At 66.1% G+C, this 14,820-nt stretch overlaps 2 protein-coding genes across 2 annotated transcripts; both read right to left on the reverse strand.

Annotated features, from left to right (window-relative positions):
* Positions 1-2,127: 2,127 nt before the first annotated feature.
* On the reverse strand, positions 2,128-3,563 carry HEXIM1 (HEXIM P-TEFb complex subunit 1). Its single transcript, XM_084496779.1, has one exon. It carries the CDS (start codon positions 3,417-3,419, stop codon positions 2,505-2,507), a length of 915 nt encoding a protein of 304 aa, XP_084352905.1. The 5' UTR covers positions 3,420-3,563; the 3' UTR covers positions 2,128-2,504.
* A 1,024-nt stretch (positions 3,564-4,587) lies between these two features.
* Positions 4,588-12,535, reverse strand: ACBD4 (acyl-CoA binding domain containing 4). Its single transcript, XM_084496778.1, has 10 exons — positions 12,384-12,535; positions 12,160-12,280; positions 11,977-12,061; positions 11,785-11,905; positions 9,386-9,499; positions 8,076-8,182; positions 7,353-7,512; positions 5,857-6,035; positions 5,458-5,502; positions 4,588-5,105 (listed from the first exon to the last, which is right to left on the reverse strand). The coding sequence occupies exons 1-10, from the start codon at positions 12,451-12,453 to the stop codon at positions 4,995-4,997; spliced, it is 1,113 nt and encodes a 370-aa protein (XP_084352904.1). The 5' UTR covers positions 12,454-12,535; the 3' UTR covers positions 4,588-4,994.
* Positions 12,536-14,820: the final 2,285 nt, after the last annotated feature.

Below are 14,820 nucleotides of genomic sequence, written 5' to 3' on the forward strand. Positions count from 1 at the left end.
GCCGAGCTCTAAGATTTTATTTGTTCCTCTCAAACAATCTTGTCACCTCTGCACCAGCTCCGAGCTCTCCCCTGGGCCGTGGCAGCGGGACGAGCTCCTGTCCCTCACCAATCCACAGGGAGGCTTCAGAGGCCCCCAAGTGCAGTAATTCTGTGTCTGCTGCGAGGGACAAATGCAGGAGCTGGAGTAAGCCCCTGAAAGGAGGCACGCTGCTCCAAAACGCCTTCTGCAGTGGGGATCTGCCTGATACATATTAAGACATCGTTAAACCAGAGCACAGCACGGCTGTAGAATCAGAGTCGATCCCTGCGGTGGGAGCAGTGGTGCTGCAGGTGCGGGGGCACTCCCCTCACTTTCCTAAGTCCCATCAGGTAAAGTATTTTTGCAGGTTGGGCAAAAAGTTGTGCCTCTGCATGAAACGTAACAAAAGTTGGGGGCAACTGGATGGGGGGCAGCGGGTCTGGGTTCCTGAACATCATTGCAGATGTCGCCTTGTAACTGTTGCTGCTACATTTGATTAACGCCGTTTCCTTGTGCTAAGTTTTTCACCTTAACCAGGTGCTCAGCTCCGTGCTGGGCAGGTTGGTGCTGCCTCCAAGCGCGATGCCTCCTGCCGGACTCGGTGCTGTCGGGCAGTGCCCTGCCCCAGAAGAACACGGGACTGCCCCTCGCAGCACAGTTAGAGGAAAAATCTTATCTGGACAACTCCAGGTGCTGGAGAGAAGAGCCCGGGGTGAAGGCAGGGGGCTCAGCAGCTGCTGTTTCTCTTCCCGAGTGATGGATCTCTTCCTAACGAGCAGGATCCTGATTAACTCGTTGCCTCTCACAGCACCTCACCCTGGTCCGACTCCAGGAGCAGCAGCGGAGCCTCGCGAGCGCCCGGCTCCCTCCTGCAGCCAGCGCTGCTGCACCGGCGCTGGCTCTGCCCAATGATGTCATAGCAGAGGGAAGGGAAAAAAGGCGACTGCGAGGCTCCTGAGCAAGTAAACCTCCGATAGTTTTCCTTTTTAAACCTCCGATAGTTTTCCTTTTTTCCTTTCCCAAACTAAGAATTGATGCCAGTGTAAACCCCAGAGCAGTTTTTTTTTTTTTTTTTTTTTTTTTACCAAGCTCATGTTAAAAACTTCCCTCAGTCCTTAAATCTCCTTCTCTCAGTGACAGCATCGCTGTGCTGCTTCAAATCCCCCAATTCTGTAACAACTGCTCTGAGCAGAGGAGACCCTTGCTGGGGGAACCTCGTCTTCCCCCTCACCCCTAGTTTAAACCCTCTGTTATTTTATAAAGGGATGTTTCCCCCCACAGAATGACAGGTAGTTAAGCAGCCCGATTCCCCGTTCTGGAGGTACAAGTTGCATTCTGTAACACACATTCCCAAACTTGAGCCTGCTGTCCTTCGATTACACAACAGCACAAACCAGAGCAGGCTCAGCCCCTCCGCTGCTCTGCCCTTTAACTTACCTGGGTTTTCCCCACAAGAAAAACAACAAATCCCAAACCAGCAACCACTCAGCTGCTTGGCACTTCACCTGCCTGCTCACCTTCCATTTCAGGTACAGCGGCAAGAAACGAAAAGGTTTGGCCATCACGTGCAACTTCCACCAAGCTGCCTCATTTGTCAGCCATTTCTGAGGCAAAGTGCTGATGACCAGAACTTTTCACAGGGCCACTGCAAAAACTTTAAGCCTCACTTGTAGCATTAAGACCATTTCCAGGCATTTTTGCTGTGATTTCAGCTAACTGGCCCAGGTTCTTACAGAACTAGAAGGAAGCAGGAAAATTAAGTTTAACTGAGCAAATATATTTTAGCTTATTAATACATTAGAAAGGTATAAGTAGTGACCATTATACAAATTATATTAAGAGCACAGGATGTTATCCCTCTTCCAGGTATTTTAAGAGTGCCAGAGCATAAAATCATTTCATGGGATTAGAAGTGAAAAATAAGGGGGGTGGGGGGGGCATAAGGGGGCGGAACCAACTATGCAAAATTGCTAAGTGAGAAATTCCGGCTAGTTTTAATCGAAAAAACTTCATAGACCAGTTGTAAGATCATGAAAATGATTCAAAATGTATTCCCGCATGGGAGAATGACATTTTGAATATTTTCTAGAAATCACACCAAAACTGTTACAGTTACAAGTAATTAAATTTATTAGACCTCTATAATTTTTATAGTCAGTTTTGGCCAATTTACAGGTTTCTTGGGGATCATTTTTGGTTTAAACACACACACACACAAAAAAAAAAAAGCATCATAAATCAAGTTCACTTATACATCAACCCCTCCCCTAGCCCCGTCACAGCCACCTAAAAAAGGGGGAAGCCTCAGCTGCACACAGGCCGAGCAGCACACACACTACACTACAGCGAGAGCGTCAAACCGATACAAGGCTGTGGTTTATTCCGATTACGCGTCGTAAAAAGGGTCCGCCGGCGTCTCTGTACACATGTATATAATGTTACATCCCACCACTGTAAAAAGCCCCCCCGTCCCCCCCCCAGTGTCACTCCCCCAGCTTGCTGGGGGCTTTCTCCTGTCTGTGCAGGTCCTTCTCCTTCAGCAGCTGCAGGTTCTCGGCTCGCAACCTGTCCACCTCCAGCTCCAGCTGCCGCACCCGGGCCGCCTCCGCCGCCTCCCCCCCGTACTTTTTGCTCTCCATCCTCAGCCGGTTGTTCTCGTCCTCCATGCGGGAGAGGCACTTCTCCAGCTCCAGGTACTCCTTGACCAGCTCCTGCTTGCTCATGTTCTGCAGGCTCTCCACATGGTACCGCTCGTAGGTCTCCGAGAAGTCCCTCTGCAGAAACTCGCTGCCGTCGCCCCCCATGCCGTCGCTGCCGCCGTCCTCCTCGGCCGCCTCCTCCAGGAAGTCCTCCTCGCTCGTGTCGTCCGACTTGGCGGCCGCCCGCCGCGGGTACAGCCCGGTCTTGAGGTCGGGCTCCTCCTGGTCGTGGTCCTCCATCAGGAACTGCGTGGTGTTGTAGGGGGCCACCGGCTGCCCCTTGGCGAACATCTCGGCGCGGAGCCGCGAGGCGCGCAGGCTCTGCCGCTCGTCGAACTGCTGCTTCTCCTCCCAGCTCAGCTTCGAGTAGGGCTTCCAGCGCCGCTTCTTCTTCGACGGCCGCCGCCGGTGCTTCTTCTTGGCCGGCCACTCCTCGGCGCGCCCCACGGCCGCCCGGTACCGCGGCCCCAGGCCGGGCCGCGCCGCGCCGCCCTCCGCCGGCCGCCCCTCGGCGCCGCCCGCGCCCTCCGCCGCCGTCGCCGCCTCCTCCTCCTCCTCTGCCGCCGTCGCCGCCCCGGGGGCCGGCAGCCTCCCGGCCTCGCCGTCCGCCGCCGCCGCCGGCTGCTGCTGCTCGCCCAGCTCGGGCTGCGGCTCCGCGGCGGACGGGGGCTGCGGCTCGGCGGCCGTCGCGTCTGCCATGGCTCCGGGCTGCGCTCCCGGCCGGCGGCCGCTACCCGCGCCGCATGGGGGCCCCCTCAGGCCGTCGGGGCCATGGCACGGGGCCGGAGCCCGGGGGTCGCCGCCTCTGGTCGCCGAGGGGTTAACGCCGCTGGGCCCGCCCCCCCGCGCGCATGGCACGCGCCGCCGCCGCCGCCGCCTCCTCCCCCCTCCGCGCCCCCGCCCCTCCCCGCACCGCCACCCGCCGCCGCCGCCGCCAGCTCCCGACTGCCGCTCCCCGCCCGTTTCCCCGCCTTATATAGCCGCGAGCGCCCCGCCCCGCCCCGCGCAGGCGCGCTGCTCGCCCCGCCCCCGCCGCGCGCCGCGCCCCGCCCCCGCCGCGCGCCCGCCGCTGCCACCGCGGCTCCCCGCGAGCCGCAGGCCCCGCCCCGCGGCCAATCGGCGGGCGCGGGGGGCGGGACCTCGCTCGGAGCCCCTCCCCCTGGCCGCACGGACTAGCGGGCGACGATTGGCGGGGCGGAACGTCACTCACGAGCCGCTCCACCAATCGGGGAGGGCGGGGGGCGGGGCCGGGCCGTACCACGCGCGAGGAGGGGGGGCGACCTTCAGGGCGGCGCTGAGGGCAGCGGCCCCGCCCCCCCCGCGCCCGGCGGGTGGCACGGCCCGAAAAGAGTCCCCGCGGCGCGGAGGGACACACGGGGGTGCTGCGGCCCCGCCCCGCGGCCCGGCCCCGGTCCCCCCGGGGCTGTCGGGGGTCGGCGGCGGGGCCCGAAGGGGGAGGGCGGTGGGGAGAGAAACGGGGGGGGGGGGGGGGAGAGGGGGAGATTGCGGGCGGAGGAGTCCCGGGGCCGCGCTGGGTGATGCGGTCCAGAGCGCGGAGGGAGATGTAAACAAACCGGGCGGGGACGAGGCCCGGCTTAAAGGCGCCGCGGCCCCAACCGGAGGGGCGGGGCCGAGAGGGGAAGGGACGGGGGGGGGGGGGGGCAGCACCCCCGGGGACCCCCCCAGGGACCCCCCAGGCCTGAAGGCGCGGGGCCGGGCCGGGCACACCCCCACACACCCCCCTCCCCCCCCAGCGATGTCCCCGCCACCGGGGGGCACGGGCACAGCCCGGGGCTGGCGGGGCCGGGCCGGTGGTCGCGGGGTGCCCCCCCCCGGGGTCCCCGCAGAGCACGGAGCGGGCGCCGGGCTGAGAAGGCAACGCTTTAATGGGGCCTCGGCCCACGGAGCTCCCCCGGCTCCCCGCGGGCCCCCCCGGGGGGCTCCGGCCCCGCTCCCCGCTGCGTGATGGCGGCGCCGCTGTGGGTGCGGGCAGCGCTCGGTCGCCCCCGTGCGTGCGGGGCCGGGGCCCAGCGGCTGGGAGCGGCGGTGCGAGGCGGCCCCGCCCCGACCCGAGGCAGGCTGCGAGGGGGGCCCGGGGGGGTCCCGGGGGGTCCCGGGCTCGCAGCTCGGCTCCCTCGGGGCCGGGGCCGCCGGTGGCAGGAAGGCGGCGGTGGGGGGTGGGGGTGCGGCGGTCCCGGCGCTTTCCCGGCTCGTGAGAAGCGGATCGAGGGCGGTGGCGGTGGGGGCGGGCGGAGCGGGGCCGTCCCGCGGCGGTCACCTCTTGGTGCCCTGCCAGCGGCGCAGCAGCCACTGGGTGACGAAGGGCCAGGCGATGAGGAACAGCAGCGTGCGCGGGGACACCGCCAGCGGCCACGGGGACGCTGCCTGCTGGGGGACAGACGGGGGGGGGGGGCACAAGGGCTCGGTGTTAGCGCTGAGACCGAGCCCCCCCGGCCCCTATCCCAAAGGGCAGCGGGGGCACCGTCACAGCCCGGCCGTCCTTTTGGTGGCCGTCATCCCGCCGAGGTCTCCTCGTGCTGCCACCGCATCGTCCCTGCTGCCCGGACACCGGGGACACATCCCCAGGGCTGCTCCTGCTTTCCAGCTGGGGACCGTCCCCCCGTCTGTCCCCCACCACCCCCAGAAACATCAGGGTAGGGGCTGTGGAGCCAGGCCCCACAGGGCAGGGACACGGAGGGGCCAGCAGCAGGAAGCGCCCTGCCTGCCTCCAACTCACCTGCGGTGCAAGCAGCCGGCCAGGTTCAGTCCCAGAGGCGTCCCCCTGCGAGACAGGAGAGGTGTCAGGGCGCGGCCAGGGCCAGGCACCCCCGCTCAGCCACCGCATCCCCACAGAGAGGGGCTGGGAACAACCGGGCCCAGGCAGGGCTCTGCAGAGCAGCTGGGCCAGGACCCGGGGCAGTGGGGATGGCGGGGATGGTGGCTCCCTGCCCGCACCTCGGGGCAGCTCAGAGCAGCATCCACAGCCTCCACCCTGCCAGGCCACGACGGCAGCCCAAGGTCTCAGCACCTGGGCCAACCCGGGCTGCGTGGGCAGGGTCAGGGACCAGAGACACCTGGGGGGCAGCACAGCCCCACCGGCCAGCACCCCCAGCTCTCTGCGTGGCCGGGCACGTACCTGCGCAGAGGTGAGCGTCTCCAGCTCACTCAGGCGCTGCAGCACGCGCTGCATGTCATCCTGCAGGGCCCGCACGGTGCCGGCCACGTGGGCGTCCACCTCCAGCAGCAGCCCCTGGCTCCCGTGGGCAAGCTCAGGGGCGCTCTCGGCATCCTGCGCCGCCCCGGCGAGCTGTGGATCTGCAGGGTGCAAAGACGGGCGCTGCTCAGACAGGAGGCGGCCGGGCGCTCGCACGGTGCACGTGGCGCAGGGGCGATGCCACTCGCCCGGGCAGGCCGAGCTCCCTGAGGACCCGAGGCCGTGCGCTGCTGCTGACGGATCTCAGCGGGTGCCTGCGTCCTGCCCCGGGCTGCCCACACGGCTCTGCCCAACCTTGGCACACGCAGAGCTGGGAGCTCCCAGCCCGGCCCAGCAGCTCTGGGGACAGGGACTGGCACCGTGTCCCCCAGTGCAGCAGTGGCTGTGCTGGGCAACCTCTGCCCCACTGACACTGCACCTGCACGGGCACACGCGGGTCACCTCGGTTCACCAAGCGCAGCAGCGAAGGCCAGGAGGGTGCCTGGCCTGTTTGCTGCCACTCTGCCAGGCCCCGGGGCTCAGCAGAGCCCCCAAACCTGCCTCACCACAGCCTGTGCGACACCCAAATAATCCTCACTGCAAGTGGGGGACAGGCAAGTGCCTGCAGTGGCACGGGCTGCTCCTTGGCCCCTGCGCTGCCCACTCGCTGCGGTGCCCCGGGGACAGCCCAGGCTGGCTTTATCGGCCTCGTTACAAGTTAACTCCCAAGGTCAAGCAGCCTGGGAGGGTTTACGGAAACATTAATGGGGAGATAAGCACAGCGGTGGGCCGTGCTCCTGCCCCTCCGCAGACGGAGCTCTGCTGGCGAGGGTGGTGGAGCCAGCCCCGAGCACAGCCCCTGGATGTGTCCGGCAGGACGGGGAGAGCACGGGGCAGCAGCAGGGCTCCTGGCTCCATCCCTGCAGCAGCACTGACACCTGCAGCACCGGAGGCTGGTGGCACGCGACTGGCACCGCAGGAGGGCTGGAGCAGGGCAGTGGTGCTGTCCCCTGGACCAGTGCCTCCAGGGGCACCACGACCAGCTTGGCCCACCCAAGCCCCGCGGCGAGCTCCCAGCTGTGTCCCACCACACCGAGGTGCTGCCGGTGGGGCCGTGTGGTGCTCGCTGCGGGGCTCACGCTGCCGGGGAGCCGCGCTCTGAGCCAGGCTGCTGGAGAGAAGCCACGGGCACAGCAGCGCAGGGCAGCGGGCACAGCTGTCACACAGCCTGGGGACAATAAAGGGGATCTGTCCCGGCGGGGTGAAACACGGAGCTGCTTGGGGACCGAGGGATGAAGAGAGGGGACGCACGGGACGTGTGGCTACTGAGCCAGGCTGCTGGTGGTCACAGCCCTCACCTCTCTGCTCAGCCCCTGCACGGGCACCCCAGGGTGAGGAGGGAGCAGCGGGAAGGCGCCAGGAGCCCAGCGCTCACCCACCTCTGTCAGAGCCCGGGGCTGCGAGGCCAGTGCCGCTCCTCCCCGCTCGTCTTCTGCCTTCACCCCGCTCTCCCCGCCCAGCGGCACGGGGCGCTCGGGGCTCAGGCCCGGCCTGGGCGCTGTTCAGGGAGAGCCCCTGCTTGCCCAGCGGCTGCCCAGCCTGTGCGGGGGTAGAGAAGAACGGCCCTGAGACCCCCCTCCCTCCCCGGGGGACACGGGAGGCCGGGGCAGAGCTCCTGGGGGACCCAGGCATGCGGGCGGCCTCGTGCCTCCTGCCCAGGGGCGCTCGCTGCGGCACTGGAAGCGCCTCGCACTGCGGGTGGCACCGCGCTGCCTGTGAGCACAGGGACGAGCAGGGAGCAACGAGTGAGCGGCGGGGCCACCGGGCGACTGCACGGCTCGGGGCCAGCCCTGCTCAGCCACCGGGGCTGTGCTGCAGCAGCGAGGGAGGCTGCAGGTGCTGCCGGGGCACCTGAGGGCTCCTCAGCCTGCCCTCGGTGACGGGGACCAGGCTCCAACACACAGGGACTCGGCAGGGCTGCTTCACCGGGGCCCCTGTAGATGTTTGGGGTGTTGCAGGGCTGCCAGGAAAGCAGTGCGGAGGTGACAGCAAGACGCAGAGAGCTGCCTGTTTGGAGCAGGGCTGCCGGCAGGGGAAGTTTCTGCCACGGTATGGAGGGACCCCAGCCCTCCTCGAGGCCGTCCTGCCCCGGGAGACGTTACCTGCTCGGGCTCCATCTGCTCCAGGGTGTCGCAGAACACTTCCCCCTCAGAGTCACTGGCCACCTGGCTACCCTCGCGCGTGTCGGCAGCAGGAGCCAGCCCTCCTCCTGGAAGGGAAGCACACGGCTCAGCCGCAGGCGGTGCTGGCGTGACAAAGGCGTTTCGGGGCAGCAGAAGCCCCGCGCGGGCAGAAGGCAGCCGGGCTGCAAGCGGGCACAGAGCCGGTGTCAGCGTGCACAAAGCAGGGGGGCAGCAGGAGGCCGGAGCTCTTCAGCGGGAGGCTCAAAGCAGCGTGAACTCCACCCGCACGAGGCAGCAACGCATCGCTCACGCTCCTGGGGAGGAAACCAAGGCACAGAGGGCGAAGGAACGGGGCTGCTGCTGGCTCAGCACCGCGGCTGGGAGACTGAATTCCCCGTCCCCTCCCTGCCCAATGTATTGCTCACTCACAAGCCCCAGCACGGGGCTTTCCAGGGCAGGTCTCTGTGCACGTCCAGCTCCCCCCAGGAAGGAGGCTGCCGTGTCCTGACAGCACAACCCCTGGCACGGGGCACTGCAGCATCCGAGGCCCCAGGGAATCAATCTTCCTCCCCTCCCACCCCAAGTCCAGCGCTGCTGAGGGACAGTGCAGCGCACCCCGTACGTCCCGCGGCTGCCACCAGCGGGTGCCAGCTCCCGGCTGCGCTCAGCCCCAGCCCACGCTCGCTCCGTGACCATATTCGCTCCTCGAGGGAGGGCCAGGCACGACTCCTCCCTGCAGCACGAGGCCGAAGCAGGGGCCTCTTTGGGCGGGGAGAGCTGCGTGTGTTGCCACGGGGGGGGCACAGGGAGTTTGCTGTCCCCAGCACAGCGCCGGCAGCGGGTGGGTGTGCTGGGGCCATGCAAATCCACCACCAGGGCACTGACAGCCCCACAGAGCCCCACCGGCTGGGCAAACTTGGCTCGGGCCGAGGGAGCACTTCCCCTCCCAGAGCACAGACCTCTCAGGGCATTTTCCCCGTCCACGGGAGCACGTCACACTCCCAGCCCTCAGCCCTCTGCGGCAGGCCAGCAGAATCAGGCCCCTTTGCCCAGACACGAGCAACACGAAGGCACCCAACGCGCTCAGGGTTATCCCAGCACCGAGAGCTGCCCCCACGAGAAGCTCCGGCTCTGCGTGACTGGGGCGGTGCCCGAAACACAGGCAGGGTCGGACCACACGTGCCTGAAGCCAACAGCTCTGCGGAGAGGTGGAAGCCCAGCCCGGCTCTGTCGCCGGTGCCTCCTCCGCGGGGTCTCTGCCGGGTGCTGGCCACGCCGGGGAGACCAACCTGGCGCTCGCTGCCCGTCCTGCAGCTCCTCGGGCAGCACGTCCTCCCGCTGCTCCGGGGCCGGGCCGCTCGCTTGCTCGTCCTGGCTGGGGTCAGCCGCCTGCTCCTGCCCATCTGCACAGAGACAGAGAGAGGGAGAGCAGAGTGAAGGCGCTGCAGACATCCCTGTGGTGCAGCCCACCCTGCCCGGCTCTGCGCTGGGCTCCTCGCAGCTGTTTCACTGCTGGGCAGAGCGGGGGACATGTGGATTTGGGAGCCTGGTGCAGCAAGGATGTGCGCAGCAGCGAGCTCGATGGCTAACAGGAGCGGAGGAGAGGCTTCACCCGGGGGCAGGCAGCAGCCAGAACGTGTCTGTGCTTATAAACCAGCTCCCGCCATCTTCTCGGGTGCCCGGTTGGGCCCACGGGGTTAAGCCAGCCACGCAGCCCTTCGGCAGCTGGGACTTTGCTCCCTGCTCCTGGCCATGCGGGGATGTGGCAACGCCGCCCTGCCGGCGCCTTGCCCACACACCTCTGCGGGGCTGCCGTCCCCAGCCCGCCACCACGCCAGGCTCCCAGCTGCGGGACGGGACCACACAGCGCAGGAGTGAGTGTGAAGGCTGCTCCGAGCCCAGCACCCCAGGCCTCTGCTCAGAGCAAGCCCTGTGCCTGCCCCGCCGGGCAGGGTCCCGTCACCTCCGCCCCGAGGAGCCGAGCTCCACCAGCAGCCCCCGTGCGCCTGCGGGGCCGGGGGAGCAGCACCGCCTGGGCGGCAGGATGGAGGTGCTTAACTGTGGGTCCGGGGTTGCTTCAGTCTCGGCCTGTGTGTGCTAAGATGTTTGGGAAAGCTTTGTCGGCTCGAGACCTGCTGCGACCCTGCGCCATTCACAACTGGGTTCCAAGTCGTGGTTTATGGTGCGCCGGCTGTAAATAAACAAGAAGGAGTGTGGCTCGGCCACCGCACGCACCGCCTCTGGCCTGCAAGGCGAGGGAAACCACGCAGCTCTCTGCGGGCCGGCACCTGCCACGTTCTGACCGTACCTCAGGCACTGCTACCAGCGCCCACCCACCTTCCTCACCTGCATCATCACCAGCAGAAGTTGCAGCAGCACATCTCAAGGCAGGTTTAAGAGCCTTTAACACAAATGACTCAACAGCTTAAGAAGCTCAGACTTTTAAACCATGTTTCAGGCACCTGGGGTTCCTTTGCTCTGCAGACAGTGCCGGGTTTAGGCACAAACGAGGCTGTCATTTCTACGTGTCACTATGCAGGGGGACACACTCGAGTGAGAAATGACAAGGAGGTTAGCCTCAGCTTCTATTTACCAGTGAAAAATAAAGTCTGTTTGCATTTTAAAGGAACTAGATTTGGTGTCAACATAGAGAACAAAAGCATCTGGGCACCACAGGAAGGAGCAGCCCCTGTAAGGCCAGGAGCAGCCCCTGTAAGGCCAAGCCATACAGGAGCGTGCTGTCCAGGAGACGTGTTTGGGCAGCTCTGCAGACACAAGGGGTGACAGTGGCTGTCAGAGTGGGGACAGATGCCTGTGGACAGGCAGAGAGTGAGGCTGTTTGCCAGAGCGCCTCTGACATTAGGGAAGCACTGATGGTTTATACCTGCTGCAAATATACCCCAAAGCTCACCTGCTGCCGAGCTATCTACTGGAAATTAGGCACAGGAACACGTCCGGATGCACAGCCTTTCTGTGGCAGCCTCCCCTCTGAAACAGCACGGCTGGCTCTCGGACAGCCAAACCCAGCCCCTCACTCGCTCAAACCCTTCTCGCAGGAACCACCCTGCTCCAGGGGTGAGAAGGGTCCCCAGCAACCCCTCAGCGTGAGACAGCAGCCACCAGACACATGTGGAAAGGGCTGGAAGAGGACTTTTTATAGTACAAGGCTGTTCCAGCATCTCCAGATCCCACTAATCCCCTTTCCCAACCCCTGTTTCTCCATCTCCACTCTGCTGCAAAAACAGGCACCTGTTTCTATCGGATGACCCTGGCTCTGGTTGGCAGCCCGCCCTGCCTGGAGGCGTGCCCGTGCCCAGGCTGACCAGAAGAAAGGAGAGCCCCGTGGCCAGGATGCTGAACCTACACCAAGTCCCCGGCTCTGCCTTTGGCTGCATATGGCCTTGGGTTGTTCGGAAGCCAAAGCTCAAGTTTTCTCCCCAGAACTTTAGGGCAGAGAGAGCCCACGCTGAGGAGGCACCTGCTGGAGAGCGGTGCTCAGACAAGCACCTCAGCAACACCTCCTTGGGAGCTGGGGAGCCAGGCGGGACGTGGTGTGTCCCCTGTGTCCCCTCTTGGGGAGCAGAGCCTCGAGGCGATGGCCGTGCCGGGACAGCAGCAGCAGGGGGCCAGGCGTGAGGAGCGAGGGGCATGCGGGGGGGCAGCGGGGGGCAGTGGGGCTCCCACTCACCCCCTTCCCCTTTGAAGAAGTCCTCGGGGGGCCGCGGCATGTCGCGGATCACCTCGTAGAGCGGCTCGAAGTACTTGAACATCTCCCGCGTCGCCTCGTCCATGGGCACCGTGTCAATGACCTGGGGACGGCCACAGCTGCGGCAGGGCCCGGCGGGAGGCACCGGGCCGGGCCCGTCCCGCTCCCCGCTACCTTCTGGGCCACCTTCTTCATCTCGGCCACGTACGCGGCCATCGCCTCCTCCTTGGTCATCCTCCCCAGGCTGTGCCAGGCGTCCCTGCGGGGCGCGGCGCCGTCAGGGGGGGCCGGGCCGGGCCCGAACCGGCCCCGGAGCGGCCCCTACCCCCCCCCACCCCCCCCCTCCCCCCCGCTTACCACTTGTACCGGCCGATGGGGTCCCAGAAGCCGGGCCGGGGGCCCTGGCAGCGCCCCGCCGTCGCCTGCTTGTAGTAGCTGTAGAAGCGCAGCATCTCCTCGTAGGACGGCCGGTACGAGCCTGCGGCACCGCAAACGCCTCAGCGCGGCCGCCGCCGCCGGGCCCGGGAACGAGCGAGCCCCCCCTCACCCCCCGGGGCCGGTTCGGGCCCGGCCGCACTCACCGCTGCGGGGCAGCCCCTGGATGACGCGCACGGCGGCCCGGAACTGGGCCCCGCAGCCCGGCTCCGCCATGGCCCCGCCGCCGCCGCCGCCCCGGGCTCCGGCCCGGTCCCGGTCCCGGCCCCGCCGAGCGCCTCTCCGTGAGGGGAGAGCGCGGGGCCAATCAGCGCGCGCCTTTCATCATTACCTCGGCGCCGCGCCCAATCAGCGCGCCGCTTCCGAAACGGGCCGCGCTGCGCCCTCCCCTCCCGCCCCGCTCGGTGAGCGGCGCGGCGGAGCCAATGGGAGCGCGGCGCGAGCTCTCCCTGCTGGAGGAAGGGCGCGCGGCAGCCAATGGGAGCGCGGCTCGGCCGGGGAAGCGACGCCCCCTGCTGGCCGAGGGCGGGGCTGCAAGGTGGCGGGCAGGGGGCGGGGCCCCGGGGCGGGAAGGGACGGGGGGATTTAAAGGGACAGAACCCGGGGATAGTGGGGGCGGATTTAAAGGGACAGTGCACAGGGGGGGACACTGGGAGCACTGGGAGACGCGCTGGGGGCACTGGGCAGGGCGGGCATCATGGGGGGGGGCTCACTGCAGGGTGGGTGTCACCGCGTGGGGCAGGGGACTCACCGCAGGGCACGGGGCAGCTGGGCCTGGCGAGGCGACTGGTTGGTTTTGGTCGTTATTTTGGTTAATTATAAAAATCGAATTTAGGTCAATATGAAAAACGAACTGGGGTAACGGCTGTGGGGAGGGGGGGGCGGAACCGGGCCCCCACCGTGAGGGCGCAGGGCGTGGGTGTGCTGCGGGGGGACGGGGGTGGCAGCGGGGGGCACCCCGGGGCCGGGGGCGTTGCGGTGACAGCACGGCCTGGGGGGGGCACGGCCAGCGGGGGGCCACCACGGGCAGCCCTGCGGCCACCTGGGGCTGCCTGGGCCCGGCCCTCGGCCAGGGCTGGGTGCGGGGACGGGGCCAGGCCACGGCCACATGGCCCGCGCTCGGTGCGAAAGTTCAAGACCCAGCAAAGCGAGGCAGCGAGGGGGGGGTTTCCATCCTCCCGCCACTTCGGAGCTCCCACGGAGGGTTCCTGCCCCCCCGGGATGGCGGCCGGGCTCTGACTCACTGCACAACCAGCCCCGGCCGCGGCGAACGCCCCGGCTCCAGCCATGGCCTGGGCCTGGCTCACGGGACGCGAGCTGAGCCCGACGGGGCCGGGAACGCTGCCCATCGGCTGCCTCCGCATCGCGGCAGAAAACGGCAACGCTGAGAGGGCCGGGGTGGGATCTGAGCCCTCAGGGCCCGGGGTGGGATCCGCTCCCCCAGAGCCTGCAGTGGGATCTGCTCCCGCTGCGGGCCGTGAGGGACTTCCGAGCCATGCCCCCCCCCCCAGCCTCGGCCGTGTTTATTTTATGCAATAAGCCATTCTTTCCCCGCTCGTAATCCTGCTATTAATAATATTGGTGGTGGTGATGTGTTGTTTTTTTTTTTTTTTTTTTTTGCTGGGTTGTGGTTATGCAACGTGTTTTGATTCCCCAGCGCGGCCCAGGGCTGGTGCAGGACGGGGAGGGGGGGGGACGGGACGTGTCCTACCCCTGGGGGCTGGTGGCTGCCGCCGCGCTCACGGCACCGGCACCGTTTCACGGTTCGCTTCTCCCCAGGGATCTTCCAAAACTCGCTCGGTGTTGGCAGCTGAATTCCTGCCCGTGCAATTCCCCTCGGGGGCCGAGGGCTTGGAGCGGGGCCAGGGCAGAGCCCGGCTATCCGGTTGCAAGTGCATTTCGGGGTGGATGCAGCTGCTTTCCAAAGTTTTCCAGCAGAGAAAGAGGCGTTTTGCATCAATACATCAAATGCCTTCATTTTTGCATAAATAACACCAAATGCCTTCATTTCTGCATAAATACACCAAATGCCTTCTGCAGCTCCTGAATGGGTAAAAGTCACGGGCCAAGCACAAGGGGGCACTGCCCTGGGCTCTGCTGCCCCTGTTTAAAATTCCCCAAGTCCACATGTCCCCAAAGGCCTCAGCACCTCAAAAACATGCCCGAGGGGCTGCCCAGATGTTCCCCCCAGCTGCCCTCATGTGCCCCCAGCTCACCCAGGTGTCACACCGTGGTGCCCAGACTCCACCTCACGCTGCCCAGGTGTTGCCCTGGATCCTCAGACGTTGCTCCAGGATGCTCACAGACCATCCAGGACACCCGAGTGTTGCTCCAGGGGCCTGAGGGTCTCCCTTGACATAGAGGTGTTGCTCCAGGATAACCAGAGGTGGCCTCGGGGATGCCCCGATGTCATTCTGTGTTGCCCTGGGTGTACAGATGCTGCCCCAGGGTGCCCAGAGGTCACACCAGGGTACCCAGATGTTGCTCCAGGACAACCAGAGGTTGCTCCAGGGATGCCCAGATGTTGCCCTAGATTTACAGACGTCCCCCCAGAGTGCTCAGAGATTGCCCATAGTGCCCAGA

The sequence above is a fragment of the Aythya ferina genome (genome assembly GCF_964211825.1).
Source record: "Aythya ferina genome assembly, chromosome: 23".
Classification (NCBI taxonomy): domain Eukaryota; kingdom Metazoa; phylum Chordata; class Aves; order Anseriformes; family Anatidae; genus Aythya; species Aythya ferina.